General features: G+C 42.7%; 1 protein-coding gene across 3 annotated transcripts in view; it reads right to left on the minus strand.

The window, feature by feature from the left end:
- Positions 1-23,371, minus strand: part of AFF3 (AF4/FMR2 family member 3) — a 329,942-nt gene extending 306,571 nt beyond the window's left edge. Inside the window, exon 1 of one of the 3 annotated variants that reach the window (XR_005817547.1) lies at positions 23,030-23,227. Coding sequence is in view for 2 of the 3 variants with exons in the window: in XM_040548075.1 (XP_040404009.1) it covers positions 23,030-23,082 (53 nt within the window). In the remaining variant the exon portion in view is untranslated. Of the gene's footprint in view, positions 1-23,029 lie in introns of all 3 variants that reach the window. The other 2 variants (XM_040548075.1, XM_040548810.1) reach the window with 2 other exon arrangements.
- Between the last annotated feature and the right edge of the window lie 565 nt (positions 23,372-23,936).

Below are 23,936 nucleotides of genomic sequence, written 5' to 3' on the forward strand. Positions count from 1 at the left end.
AAGGTGAGTGGGGCATAAAAACACGATGGTTATTGCCACTGCAAGAATAAAAGAAACTGCCTCCCGAGTGGGTCTGTATGGATAGATTTGCACAGATAAGAGCCAGCCTCCACTAGCACAGGTGACCAAAGTGAAGTCTACCAGAGCATGTAGGTAGCAGGATGGGCAGGTCTGTAGAGCAACATCACTGGTGTTGAGCAGCATGGGGCTGACCAGTGTGCATGCTGGGTTTGCTTCCACTCCATTAGCTGCATGCCCTCCACATGCTTTCTATACAGAGCACTTACCAATCCGTTACTCTCCGTGGTAAATATGAAGCTTTGCACACCCACCACTGAGATAACCTGCTGTCCCCATACTCTGAGTCATGACACTCCATGTAGAAAAAGAAGGGAAAGCTCTCCACAAGAAGGGTTTCTCTCTTACCTCTAAATCCCCTAAAATCACAGATACAGAGCATTTATGTGCCTGATACAAGAAACACATTTGTGCCTGATATGTTAGAAAGCTTGTTCAGGAAGGTTTATGTTTCTCCATAAGAGATGACCCTGCAATGCCACCAAGGCCATATTCCCAGGGACCCAAATTATGGCTATTTTGGGAGAACAAGAAGTTCATGACTGTGAGAAACATGACAGGAAGACAGAGGTAGTCTAATACATATATTGAAGGAAAAAGTGAGGGATGGGAAGATGTATTTCTGTGAATGAGAAAGCCTTTCCACTGACACACTGTAGCTGCGTAAATGCTAGCCTGAAAAGAAAAAAACACATCCATCTGAGTTCCACGTGATAGTTTTTAATTTAATTCATTTCCATGTGACAGGTTTAAAATGTCCAATGTTTTATGATACTTCGGAAATATTAATAAAAATCTGCAGAAATCTGGAGATCTTCCTGCTGCTACATAAATAATTCCTCTGTCTCCACTCCCAGGGAAGTGCAAAAGGCACACGAAGATTCATACCTTCTCCTTCTTTTCCCTCTCTCTGTATTTCAGGGTACTTCACCAAATTCAATGTGCAGGAATAATGTTCTCAAGCAGAATCCTTTATTAAGTAGAAATAACTGATTCCACAAGTTTAATCACAGACTCCTTCTTTTATCCTTTAATTAGGAAGCGGTAGCTCTAGAAATTGAAGTGGCATGTGTACAAACATTTTTAAACACAAAGGAAGAAGCAAAGCTAGCTGAGCAATTCGGTAAGAAAGGAGGGAAAAGTCTTCCAGACCTTCTGTATTCTTTAGTTACAAGTAATGAGACCATTTCTATTTGGGTGGTTTTACACAATAAATTTTAAAGACTAGTTGCTTAAGTACATCTAAAGGTTAAAACCTCAAGCAGCTAATCTGTATGTAAGAACAAGTAACTGTCAAATACTTAACCTTTTACAGATTAAAACTGTCTGCCTAACAGATGTGAAATCATCATTGTTGTAATTGTTATAAGTGGATATCTGAGCATTTTGTGGAGATTAATCTTTTTTCTTTTTTTTGAGCAGTAATTTTATGCCCCAGGTCACTCGTGTGTTCATGGCTGTGATAAAACCACTGCCTTCCATGAAAAGTTATATGCCATGACTTTATAACTGCTGCACTGGTTTTCAGAACCAAAGTTATTGGTTGTAACAGGCAGTTTTAAATTATTATGAAATGAACTTGTAGGGTGACTGGAAATGTTTTATTGTTCGGTTGCTGGAAGTGGTTATATACGTGAATTTTCACAATAGCATGGACAGGGTATAGGAGGAGAAAAGGCTCCAACTTCTGATAAGCTGTAAGTGTTACTATAAAATACTGCTGTTTGTCCACATTGGTTAGAAATATGCTCAGATATTAGAATATGTCTAAAATGCCATTACCTTATCAGTTAAAAGTATCAAAGCTATAAGAAAAAATGTGTTTCTACTACAGTAGGAGAGCACGGAAATGGTAGTTGTTCCCATACACTACTTCTAGACAGCAGGACAAACTAGCCAGAAACTCTTTAGCTGCCCCCCTAGCAGAATTATGTTCCTGCATGGATCTATATTTAGGCCAGTGTCCAGCAACTAGACCAGGCATTTTCCTCTTCAGTCACAGTGAAATGTAATCAGACTATCAAGCAGCCAAGTTGGTTTATAAATCCAGTATGTTACACGCAAGTATAGATTCTGGCATGCAAAGAGAGCAGAAGACAGTAACGGTGAAAGCCTGGCCTTCATAATGCTGCAGAGCACGCAATGGGGAGGTAGAGCTGCCTCAGGCTGAGGTCCAGCCTTTGGCTCCCTTTGCTCTTCCACTTTTTTTGTAATTTTACACCATTTTATCTGCAGATACCAGCGGTCAGGATTCTTCCTGTGCTAGGGACTGCACAAAGCCTGGTGCAGGCACAACTGCCCCTGGCAGACGAGCAGCCATCTTCCCACTGCCTCTCCTGAAAGGGCTGATTTTCTACAGCAGGAAATGTCCTGCAAGCATCTGTTTTGGGCTCCAAGCCAATACCCAGCCTGCACTTTTTCTTTCCATGTTCCAAGTAAATATATTTTTGAAACAAGAAATACTTCTTTTTAATGCGGTTCTGCTCCACAGGTTGATAGGTATTGCTTGATCAGTGTGGTTTCCTAAAGAAACACAGCATAAGACCACAGTGTCAGCCCATCAGCAGCTCCCTTTCTCCCAGCAGTGACTTTGAACCTGCTAATTGATTTCAACCAAATCTGACTGAGGTTTCCAAAAAGTCCTATAGAAAATCAGGGTGTTTCTGCCCAGCACTATCAAGGGGAGTGTGAGGGAGGTTCAATCACTAGCAAAGAGTTTGTGCAGTGGGTCTGCTGGGTTAAAGCATGACGTACAATGTAGTCTAGTTTGGTTAAGTCCAGAGCTTGAGGAAGCTTTTTTCCCCTTCTACCTACATTACTCATTAAAATAAATAAATGAATAAAATGAAATAAATGCTGAGTCGTGACAATGTCTGTGTAGAACTTATAAGTATTCAAAGCCCGGTCACTAAGGACTGAAAACTGAGGTTTTGAAAAGCAAAAAAATTCCAACAAGATCAAATGAATACTTTCTTCCAAAGTGCTCTGCAAACAACCCCTTGCACCTTGACTTGTCTGAAAGGGAGATGCAAAAGTTGGTGCATCACCACCACCAGCATGAGAGGTCATTTCCAGGACATGATGAAGCAATATGCACTGACCTGCACTCTGCATCGATGCAGTTTCCGTATATTTGTGAGCTGAACTTGAGCAGAGAATGCCAGCTGTGCCATATTGTAAAGTGGATTTGTCATGTGGATTTATCCATACTTTTTCCATTAAGTCACCCTTGGGAATGAGCTCTAGTTAGAGCTCTCTGATAGATGTGAAGGGTTTTTATACAGAAGAAAAATAAATAAATAAATAAGAAAGAATGCAGTGATTCCAAGAGACCAGGGAAAAAAAAAAGGGAAAAAAAAAGTATTATTAGCACATTCAAAGGCATCTGAAATATAAATTATTTGAAAGCACATCGCTTTATATATCCTGTTAATTACATGGTTAATATTATGGAATCTGACAACTCCCTATGGACACCAGGACTATTGATGAGTTCCATTTTATGTTAGAAATTTCTCTCTTCTTGTACAGAATTACCTCTTTAACCTCTTTCAGTCCAATAAATTCACATTAAAATGTGACCAGGAGTGACAACCTTGGGAGAGTACTAACCTCTTCCTCTATCATGTCATTTTAGCCTCAGTCTCAAATTGGTGCAGCACTCCCATAGCTATTAGCTCAGCTCTTCTCCTGCCTCCTGAGTAGATGAAACAGTATGTCTAATTAATTTACAGTCCTTAAGTACAAAGGTACCTATCAGCAAAACTACATTAAAATCAAACTACCAATAAGGTAATTGTAAAATCATAATTTTTTGGAATGTTTTCACTAAATACCATTTTAGCTTTGCAGCTGAATGTTTTCCAAAGTCTAGCCTTACAGCTACATGCAAGTCAAATATTTCATACATTACAGTATATCTAGCTCCAGAGGAAAAAAAAAAAATGACAGATACTCTTTAATACAATGAAATGCAATTTAAAGCCAAGTCAATAAGATACTAACCTCTTATCCTCAAATGAGGGTTGCGTTATACATCATAGGTTAGAAGTTAAAAATGAAGAGAATGGTTCTTGCCACTCATAATTCAAAGACTGTTGTCAAAAGCTTTCTGTTCATAGAAATGCTATTGGCTTTATTCAGCTGGCAAAAACTGTGCAGTATTCTAAGCGGCTCAGACAGACAGCTTTTTTAGCTATACGGTTCAGAGCCAAATTTTCCTGAACAGCATAAGGACTTGATTCTACTAATGTATACATGTTGCACTCTACCCAGTTCCAGAAATAACCAGCGTCCGTGAAAGCAGGCTGGGGTCTAGGGAGGATACACGCTAACAGCCAGATTCCCTGCTCTGCTTTGTGATCCCAGAGACCATCCACAACCAGCAAAAAAGTACTCCTACCCTGAGAAGCCCTCCAACAGCACAAGGCTCAAGGAGGAAGCCCTGCTGCTGTCCAGCTCCCTATCTCCTTCTCACTGATGAGAAAATACTGGATAGTGGTGGTATCCAGAAAATCCTTTACACCTCATCTTCCCTTTCCCCTATTGGGGGAAGATAGGAAGATAGGATTGGCCCTAGGTCTCTGTTGTTGGTGGAGTACATGTAAAAGACTAAGAGAGGGAGCAAAAAGATGGACCAGCTTTGGACTTTGCTGCAACAGTCCAGAGGTGGCTACAGGCAAGTGGATGAAGCCTTAGGCGTTCATCATTCTACAGTTCTCAAACTGTTTGGTGTGACTGGCCCTGAGGAATGAGCGACTGCAGTGGGAACAGAGAGATGTTCTTGCTGAAAGGAACAGAACAGGATGCTTGTTTGTCCCTATCTTCCTTCTAGAAGGAAATCATCTGCTACTGCTAATGCTGAAATCCGTGCATCATGCTCATGTCTGCACCAGGTTGAGGAGGATGACAGAAGTTGCCAATTACAGATAAAGGCTATCTTCAAAATCTGGATTGAAGCCACTAATTTTGACTACTGTATAGTGACAACTCTCATTTTTACAAGAAATGCCTTAAATTTGGTATGGGCATTATGTTAGCTGTATTTTACATCTATATTAGCAAATTCAGTTAAATAATGGCACATGTGTGTGTAATTTTCCACATACCAGTGCCAGCATCCTGCAGACTGTACAGCAGGCTACTCAGTTTACATCCTCAAGTCTTTTGCTTACTCACATATAGGCAAGCCCATAGCTATTGATATTCTCCTAGAAATCTGACCTGCTGTCTACTGGGAATTATTATGTCTCACCAGAAAAAATATCTGAAATGGGGAATAGTTCCTGCGTGAGAGCATGAGGACACACATGCTTTTACCCTTACGTGCTGCACATGCCTTTTCCCTAGACACATACCTAGCAGGTGCAATCTAGACCATCATTTGTCACTCAGACACCAGTAATGCACTCTCCTGAAATATTCTAAATAGATTAGACTAGATAAGGATTATCTTCTGTCTTTTAGACCATTTCAGCATTAACAAAACTGGGTATATTTTCTGGATAAACATTCTTTCTCTGAAAGTCTAAAAGATAGTGAAAATGTTCCTGTCCCCTCTGAAATAACACTTACGAGTCTTCACTAGAGAGAAGCAGTTGACTTCAGTTAATCTGGTGGGATAACACTAAAATTAATAAATATAACGACATTAAGATCTATAACTTTTTCTAAAAGGCTTAGGTACTGGGATGAGCTGCGTGGCTGGGTGCAGTTAGGCACTCAGGTCCCAAAGGCAATTCACAGTGCTGCACTGGCTGCCAAAACTCCCTACACTGAGGATGGGGAGAAGCTGGAACCCAACAACGAAGTTCTCAATACCCAGCAGGCTACTCTGGGAGCCAGACCAGGCGAATGTCAAAGAGAACTTAGGTTTTGCCGTGATTAGATTGCACTGGGTAAGCAGAACTCATAGCCTGAGCCCCATCCATGCACTTTCTTGGGCATTTAAGTCAGGCGATGGGGGCACAACCTCTCTTCAAAAAGAAAACCAAGGACACAGACAAGCACACTGTTTTGATAACATCTTAGTGGTTAAAACACCAGCATAAGAAAATGGGGAGCCCATGACAAAAATTCCTTCAGGTGACATAATCCCTGAGCTGTCTACGAGTGACATGGTCTGTGGGCAGTGTACATCTTGGGCATCTCCAGGCCCTTACATACTGGGGTATGGAGTCTGCTTGTCCCCAGGTTGCCTCTGGGCACGTGCACTAGCAAAACAGGAAAAAGTGTATTTATACCAGAAAGCACTGGTTGGACTGTGTGGGGTTTCTGCGTTGGTGATTTCAGTAAGATAATTCTGCCTAAACCGTGTGCACAAACCATTATGTTGCACCTTCCTTAGAAGCTGTAAAGGCTGAAGTAAGGATCTGCTTTGATGGCACACAACCAGCTAAATTAAACTCCTGGCATAAACCTGTAGTACTTGGTTAAACAAAGAAAATCAAGCTGCGGTCTCCAAACAATGCAGAGTTATTTCTGGCTGATGTGGCAGTCATTAGGCATATTAAATATCAGCTATAATGAAAGTGATTTTTAGTGGTTCAGATAGGCAGCTAGTACCTTAGTACCCCATTCAGCTTCCAACCTAGGTATGTATGTCTTCAGGCTGCTAACAAGCATCCTTTGTGGATTACGTGCTGTACTCTGACCTTCCAGAGCTGCTTGCATTTTCTTTAGACTGGAGACCTACGATTCTTCTGTGCTCCCTTAATGTGTGCTCCCCATAAGCAATAAAACTATGCCTTTTGCCTGAACTGACTGACTTTCTCAGCAACCACACACCTTAGATCACAGACTTCAGGTTTAGATGTCTTACTGTCTAAAGTACTTTACAATGAATGATCTACTGACTTTCTATCATCGTTAGAAAACACAGCCTCAGAGAGAAGTCTGGCTCAACCCCTCTCCTTGTCAGCCTGTCAGGTGTCCCAGGCAGCAAGAAAAAGGGTGGAAATGCATACAACAGCTTCCCAAAGCAGCACTCATTTGACACACTGTCAGTGTCAAATGTACACAGCACATGCCCGCAGGAAAGGCTCATCTGGCCCGTGATGACGGGCAGCTCTGTGCATGTGGATACAGCCCGGAGGGGCAGAGCCTGAAGTGAAGCTTGACGTGTAACACCTAACCCTATGAACCTAGGTCTAGGAGAAACATGGCTTTATTCATGTGATGCTGAGCCCAAAATATAACATTTTGCCTCCTGAAGAAAACACGGAATGGGCTTGGATGCTGCTCCCTATGAACGCAGGCGAACTGTTTACAGACCTACTGCCACGATGCTCAGTATAAGCGGTGCCAAAAAATATCAGAGCACCACTTGAGGTAAATACAGCCCCAGTGTTAATAATAATACTATTTGTTTTTATCATCACTCTGTGTATTTTTGCAATATCTTTCACTGCATCTGGCCTGTATCAACTGTATGGTAATTGAGTCTTGTCAGTAAAATTATGTAAAATTAATTTTGACACCCTTTCTCTGAAGTGTCTGTTCTGTTCTTCTGTGTCCCCAGAATGAAATGTTTTGATACTAGTGATTTTCTTCAAAGAAAACAGCTCCCAAAGCTCCTGTTGCCACCCCTCTATCTGCAGTACTGCAGAGTCATATACTGGCTCCACTTCGTCATCTGATTTCTGCTTAACAAGTCCTTTTGTCCCTTTTTTTTTTTTTTTTGAAGATCCTTTTGTATGTCTTGTTTTTATTAAGAGAAGACCAGTTCTTGTTCATGTGAGTAAAAATACGACTGATGCTAGTTTTCTGGTGTTCAAGCCACGTATCGCACACTACAAAAAGCATCAGGTGTACTCTTTGCCTATTGGGAAAAGATTGATATCACATGTACTGAAGACATGACCAGAACACGTCCCATATTTTGTTGCTTTACTTTTTCTTGATTGCTGAGAGCTGAATCTTTGCAATTAGATCATATTCATGAATGTGTCATGCCTCACTGTTTCATTGTGCCAGAGATTTGTTAAAGATCTGCTCAAAACTCCCTTCCTAATTTATATTTCTTCTCTGAGTTGCTTTGATTTGAGAAATCTCTTTTGCAAAAGGAAAGCCATCCATTGTTTGGACTCCAAACGGAAATGTAGGTGTTTAATTGGTGGATGTGGTTTTCATTATACTCTCTATCTACACCACAAAACTCTCTTCATAAATTGTGAGAAGTCTGTTGGCAGCCTGCTGCATCAGTCTGGAGGTAGCTGACTTGATAAGCATGTTGCCCAGCTGAAGAAAAACATGAATTCCTTCCAACTTTGCTCAGAATTGCTAATTAGCTTAAAGGCAGTGTCCTGCACTGGCACAGAAAACCACTGAGAGAAAGTCTTAGGGAGACTTGCAACTATAACTTGGTAGGGTCTCGTAATATCTTAAAGGCTTTCTGGTTTATTGAAATCATGCTAACATCTTTCCTCTGAATGTACTCCTTATTTACACACAAGTGCAGTGATTTACAATCCAGCACAGTCCCCGGCTTCATTTCTATGCAGCCCATATCATGATGGCAAAGAAGGCTCATTTGCCAGAGAAAGCAAAAAGGGAAATATTTTCATTTTTATAAAATCAGTCATCCTGTCCTACAGGTATGAGGTCCTTTAGCCCTCAAATGAAGGCAGAGGTGGGGGTAAAGGAAGCACTGATCTGGTCAGTTGCAGTCCTGCTGCTGCCATTTCTCAATGGAGCTTGTTCCTGCTCCCATTCTGATTAAAAAGAAAAAAAAAATAACGGGAAAAAAGGAAAAGCTCCCATCAACAGAAGAAGCATTTCCAACAGGCAATCTGCATGTGGCCACCCAGTTTTCCATCACATGGAGATAATTTGTACCAGGCCAGTTGACCTCTAGGGCAGAGAGGTCAACATGGCCCATTTTAGTATCTCTGCTGTGGCCTGATGTTCAACACTTTTGAATGTCTTCAGGCATGGGAGGGGAACACACAGTCACAGTGTGGGACTACCACACTCCGATCCCTCCCCATCTGAGACACCTTGACCTGCATCACCCTCTGGGACATCCTTGCACGTTCACAGCTTTTAAGCTACAGCTATCCTACGAAATTAATGTTTTGATGTTAACTGAATGGATGCCGATACTCTGAGGTGATAAGAGCATTCACCTGAAACATACAAAACTTCCGTGCAAAGAAACCAAATGGCGAATAGATTTGAGCTTGTAAGGATTTGAGGTATAATTTTCACAAATGCCTAAGCTATCAGAAAGAGCACCTTTGTGAGTGTGGAGTTATTTTTTCTCAGGGTGATATTCTGGCTCAAATGGGTATGGGCACACTAAAAAATTATGCTCATGGTTTTAGTCTCCCAGATGTGCCGCCCCTCTGGGACATGCCCTGGAAATTCTGACATGAAAAGCAGAAGTCAGCAGTTTTGCCAGGACTCCCAGGCAAGCCAGTCACAGCAGAAGCCTGACATCCAGAAGACCTGGAAGGCGGCCAGTTTGTGCACAGCATGTCCATCCTGTATGCCTGCATTCAGGTGCATCAGATTTATTATGCATGTGCAGATCACCTGATTTATTGCCGTGGTTTATTACCAGATGCAGCAAGGCCAGCATGTTTAGAGCATGTTGGATTTACTGCACATACATGGGACATCTGTGAGCACACACAATCACCTTTCCTCCTGAGACTTACGAGGAGGAAATACAGGAACCGTACTCAAACTTCCGGATTCACTTTGGTTCTGCACTTCTCTGCGCGCAGACAAAGACTTCTGGGGTAAGGTAAACGCAGCTCCTTTAACATACTTCTAAATTGTATTGTGAGAAAACTTGTTTGTACTTTCAATCCTCAGGAGGGAACTGTGAGCACATTAAGGGCAAACTAGCAGCATTTCAATAGCGCTAGTCTGTTCCTGTACCAGGAGCAGATACATTAGCACCTAATGAGTTACGATGACTTGAGCTTTAACAGACGACTTTTCTTTCACCAACCAAATTACGGTATAAGCACCACTGAAATTTTATTAGCTGGTTTTTGCATTTGAATATGAGTAAAGGAAATGAAAACACTTGTATTACGTATTTGCTCAAAAAAACAGAATACCATTTTCTTTCAGGCAGAAAAGAAAGTGTGAGAAGTGTGTTTCCAATTCATTTCTGGAAGTGGGAATTAGGGTGCATTTGACTGGTATCCAGGTGTGGGCTCCAAGACTCTCTCTCTGATCTGAAGCAGCAATACTGCAGCAGCACTCCATGGTAATACCACAATAGGTATGTTTAATTAGTTCCCACTGGGGCCACACATATTCTGATGATGTGCTAGAGTGCCCTGAAGAATACCCAATAGTTATCAGCATTTCAGTAAGCTCAGCCCTGAGGAGTTTCTTCTCTTCCAGCTCATTTTCCAAGAGCTCCCAGCAAGAGAGAGGTTACATGCTTCTCTGCACACAGCCTCAGGGAACTCTCTCACAACCCCGCGACCATCCATCCCTTTGAGTACCGTCCCTCCTGATCCTACCCAGAAGATTCATTTACCCAGCCAGGGGATTTCTGCCTGCAGAACAATGCCTCATGCCTCCACCACACAAACACCTGGCTTTGCTGCTGCTCCCGGAGCTGAACTTATTATCTTCAACAGCACTTCACAGCAGTTGTCTTGGGTTGTTCTGCAGGTTGCAACACCATGTACATGGAGGCAGCATTTCTTTGTGGCAGCTGGTAGAGGAAGGGATTGCTCAAAAGCACTCATTGCCTTTGGCCTTGCATGACCTCAGGCTCCAACCCTCCCACGGATAACCCCACAGCACTGGGATACACCGCCCGACATGGGGGAGTCCTGCACAACCCATGGCAGGGGGTTGGAACCAGATGGTCTTTGAGATCCCTTTCAACCCAAACCATTCTGTGATTCTTTAGTTTTCACACCCTAAACTGCAATGCATTACTGACACGTTTAGCATACCCATCTACTGAGAGCTCTGTTAAGAGCATTTTTCTGCTGCTACACATATATCAGCTTGCACAATTGGACTTCGCAGGAGAGGACCAGCTCCAGCTGGAATGTCGTAGCAAGCAGCCTTTTCTAGGCAGGATGTTTTGACTATGACCCCTTTTTCTTTACAGCTCTTCCCTGGCTCCCTCTTGTCCTCACCACCCAAGGCTCTGTGTGGGCTATCCCCATCATTATGAAAAGTTACTACAAAAAAAAGCTGTCTCTAATCTTCAGTTGGCCCAGTAGGGCAATTCACCCTCCGAGTTTCCAACTTGCACCTTCAGGGTATCCTTGTGCTGTCACTCATGCTTGGGAGGAGCCCTCATAAACATGCACAAAATCACTTCATTGTTCTTTTTGAAGTTGTTGGTAAGAAAGTCCTGGCTTTCTTTACCATCATACCCGTGCTCAAACATCTGGCAGCACTGCCAGGCTGGTAGCTTGCTGTGCCCACTCTTTATTAGGGTAATTATAATTCTCTCCATCTTTCCTTCCCGATCAGTTTTGCCTATATCCATTATGGTCTTCTTTCTTCCATTTTGTCTGCAAAGATTTTGTCCCACAACCAACTTTGTTCTGTGCCTGTACAGCACCTAGTGCAGCAAATCTGTGTCCGTAACCAAAGATGCAAAGTCCAATGATGCAATAACAAGGACAGCAACAGGCAGAAGGGTAAAATAATGGGTAAATTATCATGGGTAAATGCAGAGCACTAACCATTCTAGTTCATGAATGAAATACTAGTCATGATGGGGAGATGAGCAGTTTCATTTTGGGTAAAGATTTAAGCTGTTATCTCTTTTGGAAACCTTCAAAGTAGTTTAATTCACATCATCCATGCTCCAGAATAAACCACAACTTTTATTATTTGGCTATTTTCCTTCCTCTTTTTAACACATATGATAATTTATACTTTTTTTTTTTTTTTTTTAACTATAGGTTACTTTGCTGCGTGTGTGTCAGACAACTCATTTTTCTAGTTACTTTGACAAACCTGACATCTTGCAGCTGTTACACATCTTGTTTCAATTACATTTCCAGATAAAAAGAATTCTTAAAGCCCTAAGGCTACAGATGGCTTCCTGGTGAGGGGTTAACTCCAGCTTTGGATTAAAGCCATTTTGGGGGTCACTCTTCTTGGGCTACTCTCTTCGGTCTCCTCTTATGCCCTTCTCTGCTCCCCGTTCTCATCTGGCTGTCTCCCTTACTCTAACCTCCGTTCCTCTCTGGTCATCAGGAGTAGAAGGTCTGGAGCACCAGCATCCTTCCCTGCCTCCTTCCCACCCAGAGGTGCCTGGAGGAAAGCAGGGTATCTGCTGCTCGAACATTATCTCCGCACATAGTACAGGTGGCTTACAGCAGGGCACAGCTGAAAGAGCACAAATCAGTAGAGTGACAACTCAGACCACCGCTAATCCCTAATAAATTCTGCACTGCCCCACAGACTTGGGAAGCTCTTGACAACTGGTGATGCTCTCAGCATCTGGCAAACCACTTGTGTCTAATTGGGTACCCTGAGATATTTACACTGTGCTTAATGGTTACAGAAGAGATTGATCACCCTATTCTTGGTATCTATCCAAAAAGGGTATATAAAATCCTTTGATCTTGCTAAGGCAGCAAAACATGTCTAACCATCAGTTATGTAAAGGTGGTTGTTATTAATTTGAATACTGCACAGAGAGGAAAGAACAGAAGTACCATATAATGAGATATATTAAGACTACAAAAGAATTAAATGAAGCCGTTATGTTATGAATCATGATTTTATTGTTTAGCAGTCAACTCTTGATGTAATTTAGATAATAATGAATGGGCTAATTCCTTCCACCTTTATTCAGGCAAAACTTCCATTGACTTCAAAGAGAAAGTTGTCCAAGTCAGAACTACAGACTGCTGCATCTATCCCATTATTTGTAAATGCTTTTTGGAATATAAAACGTTTCTTTATAATGGGCTATCGCCAATAACAGTAACATTTACATAATAGAAACCTCTTACGTAAGTGTCTTTTGTGTTCAGAAAAGACATTTTATTCCTATTGCAAAGTGCCATATTAAAAGTTCCTCTGCAAACCCTAACATTTATTAACATATGGGAACATACAGAACTTCTCAGTGTACCATTCTGATCAGCTTTCCTTCTGCTCAATACTTTTTAGTTCATTTTACCATTTTTCTTTTTTCCTCATGAGAACATGTTATTGATTATTAGCAAAGATATGTTTTATCATTGCAAATATTTCTCATTTTCATAGAAAACAAAGTGCCAAAATGGGAAAATGTGCTAAGCCTTGTTACATTTTAACAGATGCCAGAAATATTTGAGGAAACGAATGAACAAACACTCCTGCATCACTGTTTCTCTCCCTCTATAGTTCTATTTATAAGTTAATGCCCTATATAACACGTAAAAATGGTACTTTTAAGTAATTCTTAAAATGATGGCTAAAAACTTGAAAAATGTGCTTCAGAGTAATACCTTGTTTTGATCAGGGCAGGACTTTTCAGGTTTTTGAAGAGAACAGATTATTTTCTCTGATTATAAAGTATGTGCTTCCATCTGGAACTTATTTTGATATTGTGAATCTTAGTGCCTCAGAAAAACACACAGAACAATGGATAGGCACTACTTGATTGTTTTAAATTGAAATTAATTAATTATGAAACAGCTGCAATAGTCTAAATTACTTATTTCCCCTTCCAGTGAAAATGAATTTACAGGCATTTGCAAAGCACACAAAAATAAAGACAGAGACAAGAAAGTCTGTAAGAAGGGAAGTCGTGTAGAATTGTCTATGATCTGTGTTTCAAGAAAGTAAATAATTAATAGCTCCAAGGAAGCATATTAGAGATTGTTCTTTCTATTACACAGTCACATTGAGCGGTAAAATAATGCTTTAAATCTCAACAACAAATATAGTACAGGACTCAGTATAGTTTACCTTTCCAGATAATCATTTTTTCAGCTGAAAACAGCAATTTTTTCACGTTACAACCAGACTGTGAGTTGAAAGAAGCTCTTCAGTCATTTAGTCAAGACAGATGAGCAATGAGTGTTAGAAAAGCTACCAAGGCATCAAAAGATCTACAGTCAAGGCCATTAAAGACTAGCTAATCTGCTCTAGTTCTAATTCTCCTCTAATGGGTTTCCTTAAACGTGCTTTACATCAGCTGTAATTAGTTCAAGATATTGCTACTTATATACTTCTAAGAACAACAAAAAAAGCTTGCATTTCTACCACGTAGTATGTAATCGTGTTCACACAGCCATGCACTCAGGCTGGTAGGTTCTTGTGCAATGCAAAGCCTTGAAGAGTGTTGTAAAAGACACCTTGCCTGGATCTACAAAAGCCAGTGCAGGTCTGAAAGGAACTACATTTATCTATACTTTCCTTTCATGGGGTTATCTCTATGCCACTTTACCTCAGATGTTGCAGAATCAACTGTGCTAAATGGGCAGGAATACATTAATGTACATATATTGGAAACGTGCACATTTTTCCTATAAATGTTGTGGTTTCAGAACAGATTTTCATAAGCAGGGGCAGTGACAAAAAAAATAAAAATAAAAATAAAAAAAATCCAAACCCTGAAACCTTGTCACTTTTAAGACAGAACATGACCAGTTTCTGAAGGGATTCACTCCTTCTTAAAAAAGGGTTCTTTGATCTGAGACAGCAGCAGTCTGACTCAATGACCAAGAAAAAATGTAGACTCCTGTGGTCCTTTTGGACTGATCTACGTAGTGAAAAGGGGTAGAGATCCATAAGCTAGCTGCAAAACACATCAGTATATCCAAATACGCAAGGCAACATGTTGATGCTAATTCAGATCAGTTGGGATCATGGTGGTTTTCTTGCAGGGAACCTAAATAAATGGACTAACACAGAATCACCTTTTGTACTAAGAAATTCCTGACAGCCTTCAAGCCTAACCACAAACAAAGCACATTGTAACATTAATTTACTCTTTAAACTGGTGACATTTAGTTAACTCAAGGTCATCATCCTGCAGAAAATGCTATACTCTCCTTGCCAAACAAAAATGAAGAAAAGCACACTTAGCTTTTATTGTTACTTTGTCCTTTAAAAACAGTTGATGACATGACAGGTTCCCTCGCTGACTGCTTCAGAAACAAAAAAAATGTAAAACTGTTCCTTCTATTGGAAGAATACCAATATAATTCTCTTCTCCAAAGTATCTCTGACAACAGAATTCACTCATTTTTTTCTGGACTGAGGTTCAACTGTCTACTGCACTTGTTGTTCTAAGACAAAGGAACACAAAAACATTCAAATTATGTCACTCCTTCCTATAATCTAAAGATCTGAACCCTCGTGGTCAATCAGAAGAGGTCAATGATACAGAAAAAAATCAGCCTCCTCTGTGCATTGCTATGAGGTAGGCACTGTCTAGCAATGACAGAGCAAAATTCAAATCCTCATTGAGAAGGTTTAGGATATCTACCTATGCCCATGCATTAGAACAGGCTCCCCAAAACTTTCACAGTGATCACAAGGAATGCAAGGATAGAAACAGGGAGATGAATGGTAGGAGATAGTGCTGCTGAGATGACTTCTAAGTCCGAATCCTGGAAATGCATACTTCACCCATGTTTTTCCTTCCTAATCCATCTGTCTGTCATATCTGCATTTTTCATGCCACCATAAGGTCATCGTTCCCTGGCAGCTAGACTGTACCATCATAGCAATGCATGGAGTAAGAAGGCCACCAGTTCCTCCCCAGTGGATTTCAAGAGTGATACATGCAGTAAGAATTGATCACAGCTCAAAGCAATGAAAACATATGCAGTGTAAGAAGATACTGCCCTTCATCCTCTATTTGTCCAGTCCTGCCATTCAGTCAAACTAGGCTGAGCCACAAAGGACTCTTTCTTTGGTCCAAAACATGTGAAAACAACCACACGGAAAGACTGGATTACATTAAGAAGTTGTGTGGCTTTGTCCGATACAACCCTCTTGTTTTTAGTTTTAAATACTTACAGTTGTGGATCATCTTTATTGAGAAACAAAGCACGGCAACAAAAAGCTTCTTAGCAGAGATTTCTGGTCCCTCCTGCATAATTGTAAGTGTTTCCTGTCTGCTGAGACCACCACTGCTGCATTGAAACTAATTTATTTTTTAAAAAATACATAAAGTGTCTCTGAGGATAAGTTTAAATTGCATTCCTACTGTCACATTTCCCAGGATGCATCCGTACCCAGGTCCTTGGTACACGCATACAGGTTAAAATCTTCCTAACAAAATAAAATGCAGTCAACTTAAGTCACTAGCTGTTTGTTTAAGGTATTGGTAAAGCTGAGATATCAAGCTGTAGGGGAGGAACTTAAGTATCTGTCTCATGTATTTTTACCACTGGAAAGACACAGAAAATGTTTAGCACAAAATATTGGTAATTGCCATTGTGTTCATTTAACTGCTGTTACAGTTCATTCATTCTTTCTCCTAAACAAGAATTCATTGCTACCCACAAGTTATTCAGAAATTATACAGATTATTACCCAAGTATTCAACTACAAGTGTCCATTTTTGCTCTCCTGAGGCCTTAGGCAGCCGCAGCAAGCATAATCAGTGTCCTAACATTGATTTTAACAGACAGAAGATCAGTTAGTAGCCCCGGTGGTGATGTTGCAAACATTGTTTTCCATATACAGCAGATTCGCTCACTTTTTCAAATGTTTAATGGAACAGTGCTTTCCAGCCACTCCAAGATATTTGCAGAGAGTGTCCAGTTTCTGAATAAACATGCAACTTTCCACCAGAATGCAGTGGAAAGTTTCAAAAGCCAACACAAGATGTTGTTTAGATGGTCAGATAAACTGCCTCAAACACACAGCAAATTGGGAGATTGGTGGCTACACAACCTCTTTGTCCTTTTGGGTTGGATTCGCAGCTGGGCCACCTCCATGGGATGGTGCCAGGGTGGCAGGTGCAGCAAGGCTCATGGTGGGTTTGGCCATCGCGGGGACCTGTGGATTTTCAGGGAGACGCCACCTAGGGAATCCAGCCCTGGGCAGTGGCTCTGAAATAGCAACTCCCATAAACCAGCAGGGCAGGGTTTCCAAAGAGCTAGTTTTGTTCAAAATCTAGGAAGCTTGCAGCTTTCCCTTTTCCTACTTTCAGTTTTTCACAAGAAGGACCCTTTTGGTTTTCAAGTGGAATTAGCCTTATGGCTAACCAGCCCATACAAAGAAATTGTCTTTGGGTTTCATAGAAAATGCTATATTTTCAAAATCTCATTTTGTGAGGATGTCACTTCAAAGTTACAATTCGGTGACTGTTAGATGGGACACTCATCTCACACAGAATTTAACCTCCCTGTTTTCTAGCTGTAATACTATTTTTTCTTCATTTCTATTGATTTTATTTTATTACTCCTATTGTTTAGAAAGTTATAACCAGACTTTTAGGTATCTCTGAACACATGTTGTGAATTAATTGCTGGAATTCTTTTTATCTGTGCTTTGTTTTTTCCTAGTCATAAATAGGATGCAAGTGGATTAATTTGTTATATGAGGTTAAAAACCTTGCAATGAAGCTGTTGCTTTTTCTAATGACTGCGCTGTGGAGTTGAGTATGATGTTGTTCCTAATATATGGACGACAAGAAAGATGTGCCCATAGCCTATATTTCTCCTGTGTCTATTTTTCCTTAATAGCTTATATATCTCTTCCGCTAGTTTTAAGAAACCTGGTGTTTCCCTCAAAATAGTCACAGAGAATGTGAAATGCCACATACACTTCATGTCTTCTCTTGAATCCCCTCCAATAACCTAGGGAGGTTTCTGCCTTGGCTTCTCATGGAAAACACACCCAGAGGAACACAAATCTGAAAGTCCAAGTGTCATCAGGAAAGCCCAAGGAGCTGTTATCCTCCTGCCTCAAACAGCTGGGCCTAGGCACTCAAAGAGTCCTCAGTGGAGAGATACAAAAACGCATTCTCTGTCCAACCGATGTACCAAAATTTCATTTATAAAAAAAAAAAGTATAGGGATAAATATATATACATATGTTCTAAGAAAGGTGACTGAGCATACTGCAAATCAGAGATGATGGGCCAGATACTTATCTGATATAAAACAGCAAAGAGGACTCGGTGGAGCTCTGTAGACTTAAAACAGATGAAGATGTGGTACATCACATCCAGCAAATGATCACTCACATGGCCCTACAGATGTATTCTTAAAATAATATTATTCAGCTGATACTTATAAAGTATTATGGCCATGAAAAAGTTCACTCTTCTTATTATTTATACTTATTATGTTTAGCACATACAATTTGTTCAGTGCTGCAAGGGAAAAAAAAAAAAAAAACTTGAACAATGGAACCAATTCCTGACCTGAAGGACTTACAGCCTAAAGAACAGGCATCAGGAAGAAAGAACATGCTGTGAAACCAAAGGAAGGGAACAATCTATAGTTATTACTCTTGTTATTGTTTGCTCACAACTTATAATCATCACAGAGAGAGGAAATTTTTAGCTGGGATCTCAGTGAGGGGAAGGTGGTAACCATGAGTTGACACTGGGAGGAAGACAGAAGGGAAAACACCACAGTGACAGAAATGAGATAAATAGGATTTCAAGTGTTACCAAGGCTAGATAGAGGCCAAGAGCTAAAAGAAAAGAAATAAGGGACAAAGTCCAAGACATAAGCTGGAACAGAGCTGTAAAGGAGATGGGAGATAAAAGGAAGTACTTAATTATTTTTTTTGTGAGAGGGACAAAATTGCTGTGTATTGTCTGTATAAGGTTAGCCCGGCCCAGCATCTTACCCTACTGAGAGAATGGCTTGAGTGACTCCCACCTTCAACCCCAAAACAGCTACTTGCTATCATCTGAAAATAAACATCTAGATATTCTACTTTGACTGAAGAAGCATTTGTAGAATTAGCATTCTAAAATCATCTCCAGTAAACACTGTGCTACCTGAAGAAAAAAAAATAAAAATCTTGACTTACACAAATATAAAATGTAGTGACTAAAAGCTAGACAACCTGGGATCAAGAAGTTACAAAAGGTTCATTTATAAGACTGCTGGATGTCTAGCCACTTTTTGTTAATAACAACTTCCAAACAAAACTCTCATTGACTTCAAATGGAGCAGGAACAGACCCAAAGATAGCAAATGAACTAGTAATTCAATACAAGGTCTGTAAAACACACTGGGCCACCTTACACTATGGCATTTGATATTGATCTCAGCCTGGAAGCTACACAACTATACATTTTTACATGACTATCCAACCTCTACAAAACTGATGCTATCTCAAAATATCCAGAAGTATCAGATGAGTACCAAATAAACTGTTTATATACTTGGCTTCTTTCACCTAAACAAACACTGTTTTGTTTGTGGCTAACAAATGTATCACACTCAAAATTACTTTCTTGTTTGACACAATGCTGTAAGTAATTTAGTAAATCTGCAAATTGGTTTTAATGAATGTGAAAAACTTTAACCTATGCATTTATCTTTCACTGCCACGTGAGGAGACCCTTCACTAAATGGTCTTCCCTCGAGCTAGTTCTGTGCCTAAACCTAGGCGCACAGTTAAGGAGCTGGCCGAATTTCGATTGGGATTTGTTAAATAAGGCAAATAACAACATGAATGCCTGTAATGCAGAACTAGTCCTGGCACTCCAATTAAGTCCTTTGGTCTGCTCATTTGCTTCTTTCTGTCATGTATAATGTGTTTTCTGCTGTACAAAAGGAATATATAACACCGCTAATGGAGATTTTCCATCTCTTTTCTCTGGCATAAACAAATACTGGATGATAAGGCACTGGAGGATCCACCTCCTTAGGTCTGGACAAATCAAACTACACACACTGGAGTCAAATAAAAGCATGCAGAAAGAAAAACAGGATACAGGGCTGTGCTTCAAAGTCGTTAGTGCTGTGTGTTTGGGACAAACGTGTTAGTCAGCAGTTATGAAGCCCTCAGTGAAGTTGGGCTGATCATCCCTAAATGTTCCAGAAAAAAAGCTTACTAAATGGGCATGAGTTTTGTTTACACCACAGATTTGTATGTTCTGTTAAATTTTCTATTTGAGTTTGTACTCAGCTTTCACTATTTGAATTATAGTAGTTTTCTGGGAAGCAGAAGTGTTGTTGGCATCAACACAACCTGGAAAAAGTACTCTTTAGTAGAAAAGGACTTACAATATTCTCCCATTTCACCTTACTAGTTCAATATTGTGTTATAGCCACGACACAATACATTACTACATTTTTGATGCTACAGCAGAGTAAAAGACATAACACATATTAATTGGAGAGCAAATTCATTAACAGTATAAAAGTAACAATCAATGAGAATTGATTAGCATGCTACTGTTCATCTGGAAATCCCTTTCCATACTCTTTTGATTTTCCAAGAACATACCAAGTAAAGAAAAGAAGCACTTTAGAACAGCACGTTAATATTTAATTACTGCACTCTTAAGGAAAACATTTGCCAAATATTGCAAAAAGTGGATTTTCAGTCATAAGTTAAGTGCACAAAATGTCGTTATTACCAACATTCAAAAGAATAAAGGACAACATTCATTCTTGCTGCTGAGAAAATTAAGTCTCTTAAGTGTTGCTCTTTGCCATGAAGTACTCACTTGTTATCTGTGTGGTATATTTTATTTTCCTTTTTGGTAACAATTGCACTCATTTGAAGGCACCCTGCCTGCGGCCAGAGACCAGCCCAGCACCCTCTGCACAGATGCTGCAGCACTTAGGTATCTTTACTACCACCTTTGTAAGTTTGCATTTCATTGTGTTGTGTGTTTTCTTATTTTTTTAAATAAAAATTGTATAACTTTCAAAACAATGATTCGGAAGCATTTGTCAAAGCAAGTGTTTCACGACAGGCCTCTAGCCCATGATCTCGGATGCTCCAAGTCAAGGCCATTGAGCAAACCATGGGGCCCCAAAACAATGCCGACACAAACCCCCTATAAGCCCCTGCTCCACGGAGGAGCTCTGGTTGAAGCATCCGACCTCCTCTCTCAGGACATGTGGGGTTTGAAGCCGTGCACAGGGGTGAGAGCTTGGCAAGGAACGCAGGCCTGCTACTACATGCTGGCTTTTAATGTGCTCTTTGAAGCCCTTCTCTTGAACCTATCTTCTAAACAGCAACAGCAGAGGAAAAAAAATCTATGAAACCACAAGATCACTTTTAACACCAGTAGAGACATTTTTGAGCATGTAATTTAGCTGGGGAGAGGTTGATGTCTCTTTGGACCTGTACCTGATTTTTATGCTTATGGTGGTCATTTCAAAATGCCTCCACAATAGTCAGAAAGTGTACTAAAAAGGTTATGAAAAGGAGCAATTGCTAGATGCAGTCAAAAGCCCCGGCTTTCCAGAGTTACATTGTTAGCTTTTCAAATTCAATATTTACTTCAACAGCTAGCTTACAGAACAGACTAATGAACATCACACTTTTGCAGTGAAAAAAAGCAAATTGCTCCAAAGTTTGCCTTCATTCACCAAGAAAAGGAAAAGCATTTGAATGCATGAAGGTATTATTTCTCCTGTTCTTGTTTAATAGAAAAAAAAAAAAAAGGAATTTAATTGTAAAACTGTGCGTATGGACTGAAGACTTAAAACCAGACCAGAGATAAATGCTACAGTCTGGATAGAAACCGAATATTGGTATTTATAATTGAAACGAGGACATAACCTTAACTTGTGTCACGGGCAGAAACACTGTAATTAAAAACTTTTATGGGGTAGTAATTAATTTTGTATTATACATGCTCTTTAAAGTTCCCCCAGCAGTATAAAAGTTTTATGGGGCTGGATGCTCTCAATGTACGCGTTTTCGAGGCACTGGCATCACGCAGCGCGGGCTGTCCCCATCGTCCCGAGGTCTCTTTTGCGAGGAGCAGAGCTCACCCACAGGACCCTCGGGGCTGATTTTGTTACACCTGCCACCGCAGGGATAAGCGGGCGCTGCACCCTACAGACGGGAGGCACGGATTCCACAACGCGTTAAAATTTAGATATATAGGGACAGGGGTGCGTGCCGCTGAGTTCGGGCAAAACTCATCTCGTCTCCCCAAAGCAGGCTGCCAGCAGGCTGTATGCAAGCTGCAGTCGCCTCCCCGGCCCCAACCGTGCACAAAACAGCCCCGGCCCGACGGGGCGAGCCGTGCCGAGCCGTGCCGAGCCTCCCGCAGCAAACTCCGGGACTTGGCAGCGGCAGCGCCTCGGGGAGGTGATGCGGGGGGGTGATGGGGTTTGTGGGGTTGGGGAGGGGAAGGTGAGGGGTGGGGGGGGAGGGCAGCGCTTCCCACCTCGAGCCGCTAATGCCGTTTCTCGAAATTGGCTCCCCTCCTCCCCGGCAGCCCCGCACCCGCCGCCGGGGTGGGCAGGACCGAGGGGGGGCGCGGGGGGAGGTCAAGGGCATGGGGGGGCTTGGGGGGATAGGGGCAGGAGGGAGAGGGGGGGACATGAAGGTGGTGGTGGGGGGGGAAAGGGGCGTGCGAGGGGGACGGGGCTGAGCTCCGGGAGCGCGGCCCGGGGTGCCCGTGACGGGGGAGCACCGGGAATTAGTGGGAGGGGGGTGCAGGGGCCCCCGCAGCCCAGCACTGCCTTCACCTCCCGCCCCCTCCCCCCCCCCCCCCCCCCCCGGCAGCCAGGGGAGGGGGCGTCTGCCCGCTGCCCCTCTCGGGAGAGCAAGTGGCGGGGGAGGCACCTCGCGGGGTGCTGCACCCTCTCCGGCTGCTGCACCCCCGAGGCACCGCACCCCCTTATCGCACCCCCCCCATTCCTGCCCCCTCCCAGCGCATCGCACCCCTCCCGCTACGCCCTCCCACCCCAAATCATTGCAGCCCCCAATAACCGCACAGCCCCCGGTTGCAGCACCCCCTCCACCCACCGCACCCCCCTTGGCTCTTAGCACTCCCCCTTTTTACCCTCCCGACCCCCCTTTCCCCACCCCCCACCCCGTACCCACACTCCGCACTCACCACAGAGAGTCCAGGTCCCACTCCTGGAGCAGAGCTAAGTCGAAGCTGTCCATGGTGAGCGATGTCAGCGCCGCCGCGCTGCGACCACCCGGCGTCCGGGGCGCATCTTCGACCGCACCGCGGGCAGGGCGAGGGGCGCGGAGCACCCCTGCGGGGGGCACCCCCCTCCTTTTCCCCTTCCCCTCCTCGCCACCACCAGAAAATGGGGGCAAAAAATAAAAAATATATAATTAAAATAAAAAATAAAAAAATAAGAAGAAGCCCGCGGCGCACCGCTCGTTTGCAAGCGGCTCGGCTCGGCTCGGCTCCGCTCCCGCCCCGCTCCCCCCCACCCCCCCCCCCGAGCCTCCTCCCTCCCTCCTGCGCGCCGGGAGCGCGGCCGAGGCGGCGCCCGCCCCGCGCAAGCTGCGCCCGCGCAGCACCCGCGCAGCGCCCGCGCAGCGCCCGCCCGGCACGGGGGGGGGACGGGGGGAGACGGGGGGGGAAGGCCCAACCGGCGGCACTTGGGGGTGGGGGAGGAAAGGGGGAGCCGGTGGCAACTTGCACCCCGAAATGTTCCGGCGGCAGAAGTTGGGATCGGGGTTGTTTGGGGGATTTTGGGGGTGTTACTGTGTTTTTTTGATAAGTCCCCTCTGGCGTCCCCCACGCGTGGTCCTAATCCCATGCGTGATCCCAGCCCCAGGTGTGATCCCAGCCCCACTCATGATCCCAGCCCCACTCATGATCCCAGCCCCACGCGCACCACCAATGCACCCATGGAAATTGGGGTGGGTGTATCGTGGCCGTGGGGCAGGCCGTGGGCCTCGTCCCACAGCACTCTCAGCCACAGCCCTGGGTGCCTGTTCAGGCGCTTGCTGTCCATGGGGCATTTCAGCCATGATCTGGGGTTAGGTTAACGCGCTTTTTG

This window comes from Cygnus olor, chromosome 1 (assembly GCF_009769625.2).
Source record: "Cygnus olor isolate bCygOlo1 chromosome 1, bCygOlo1.pri.v2, whole genome shotgun sequence".
Classification (NCBI taxonomy): Eukaryota; Metazoa; Chordata; class Aves; order Anseriformes; family Anatidae; genus Cygnus; species Cygnus olor.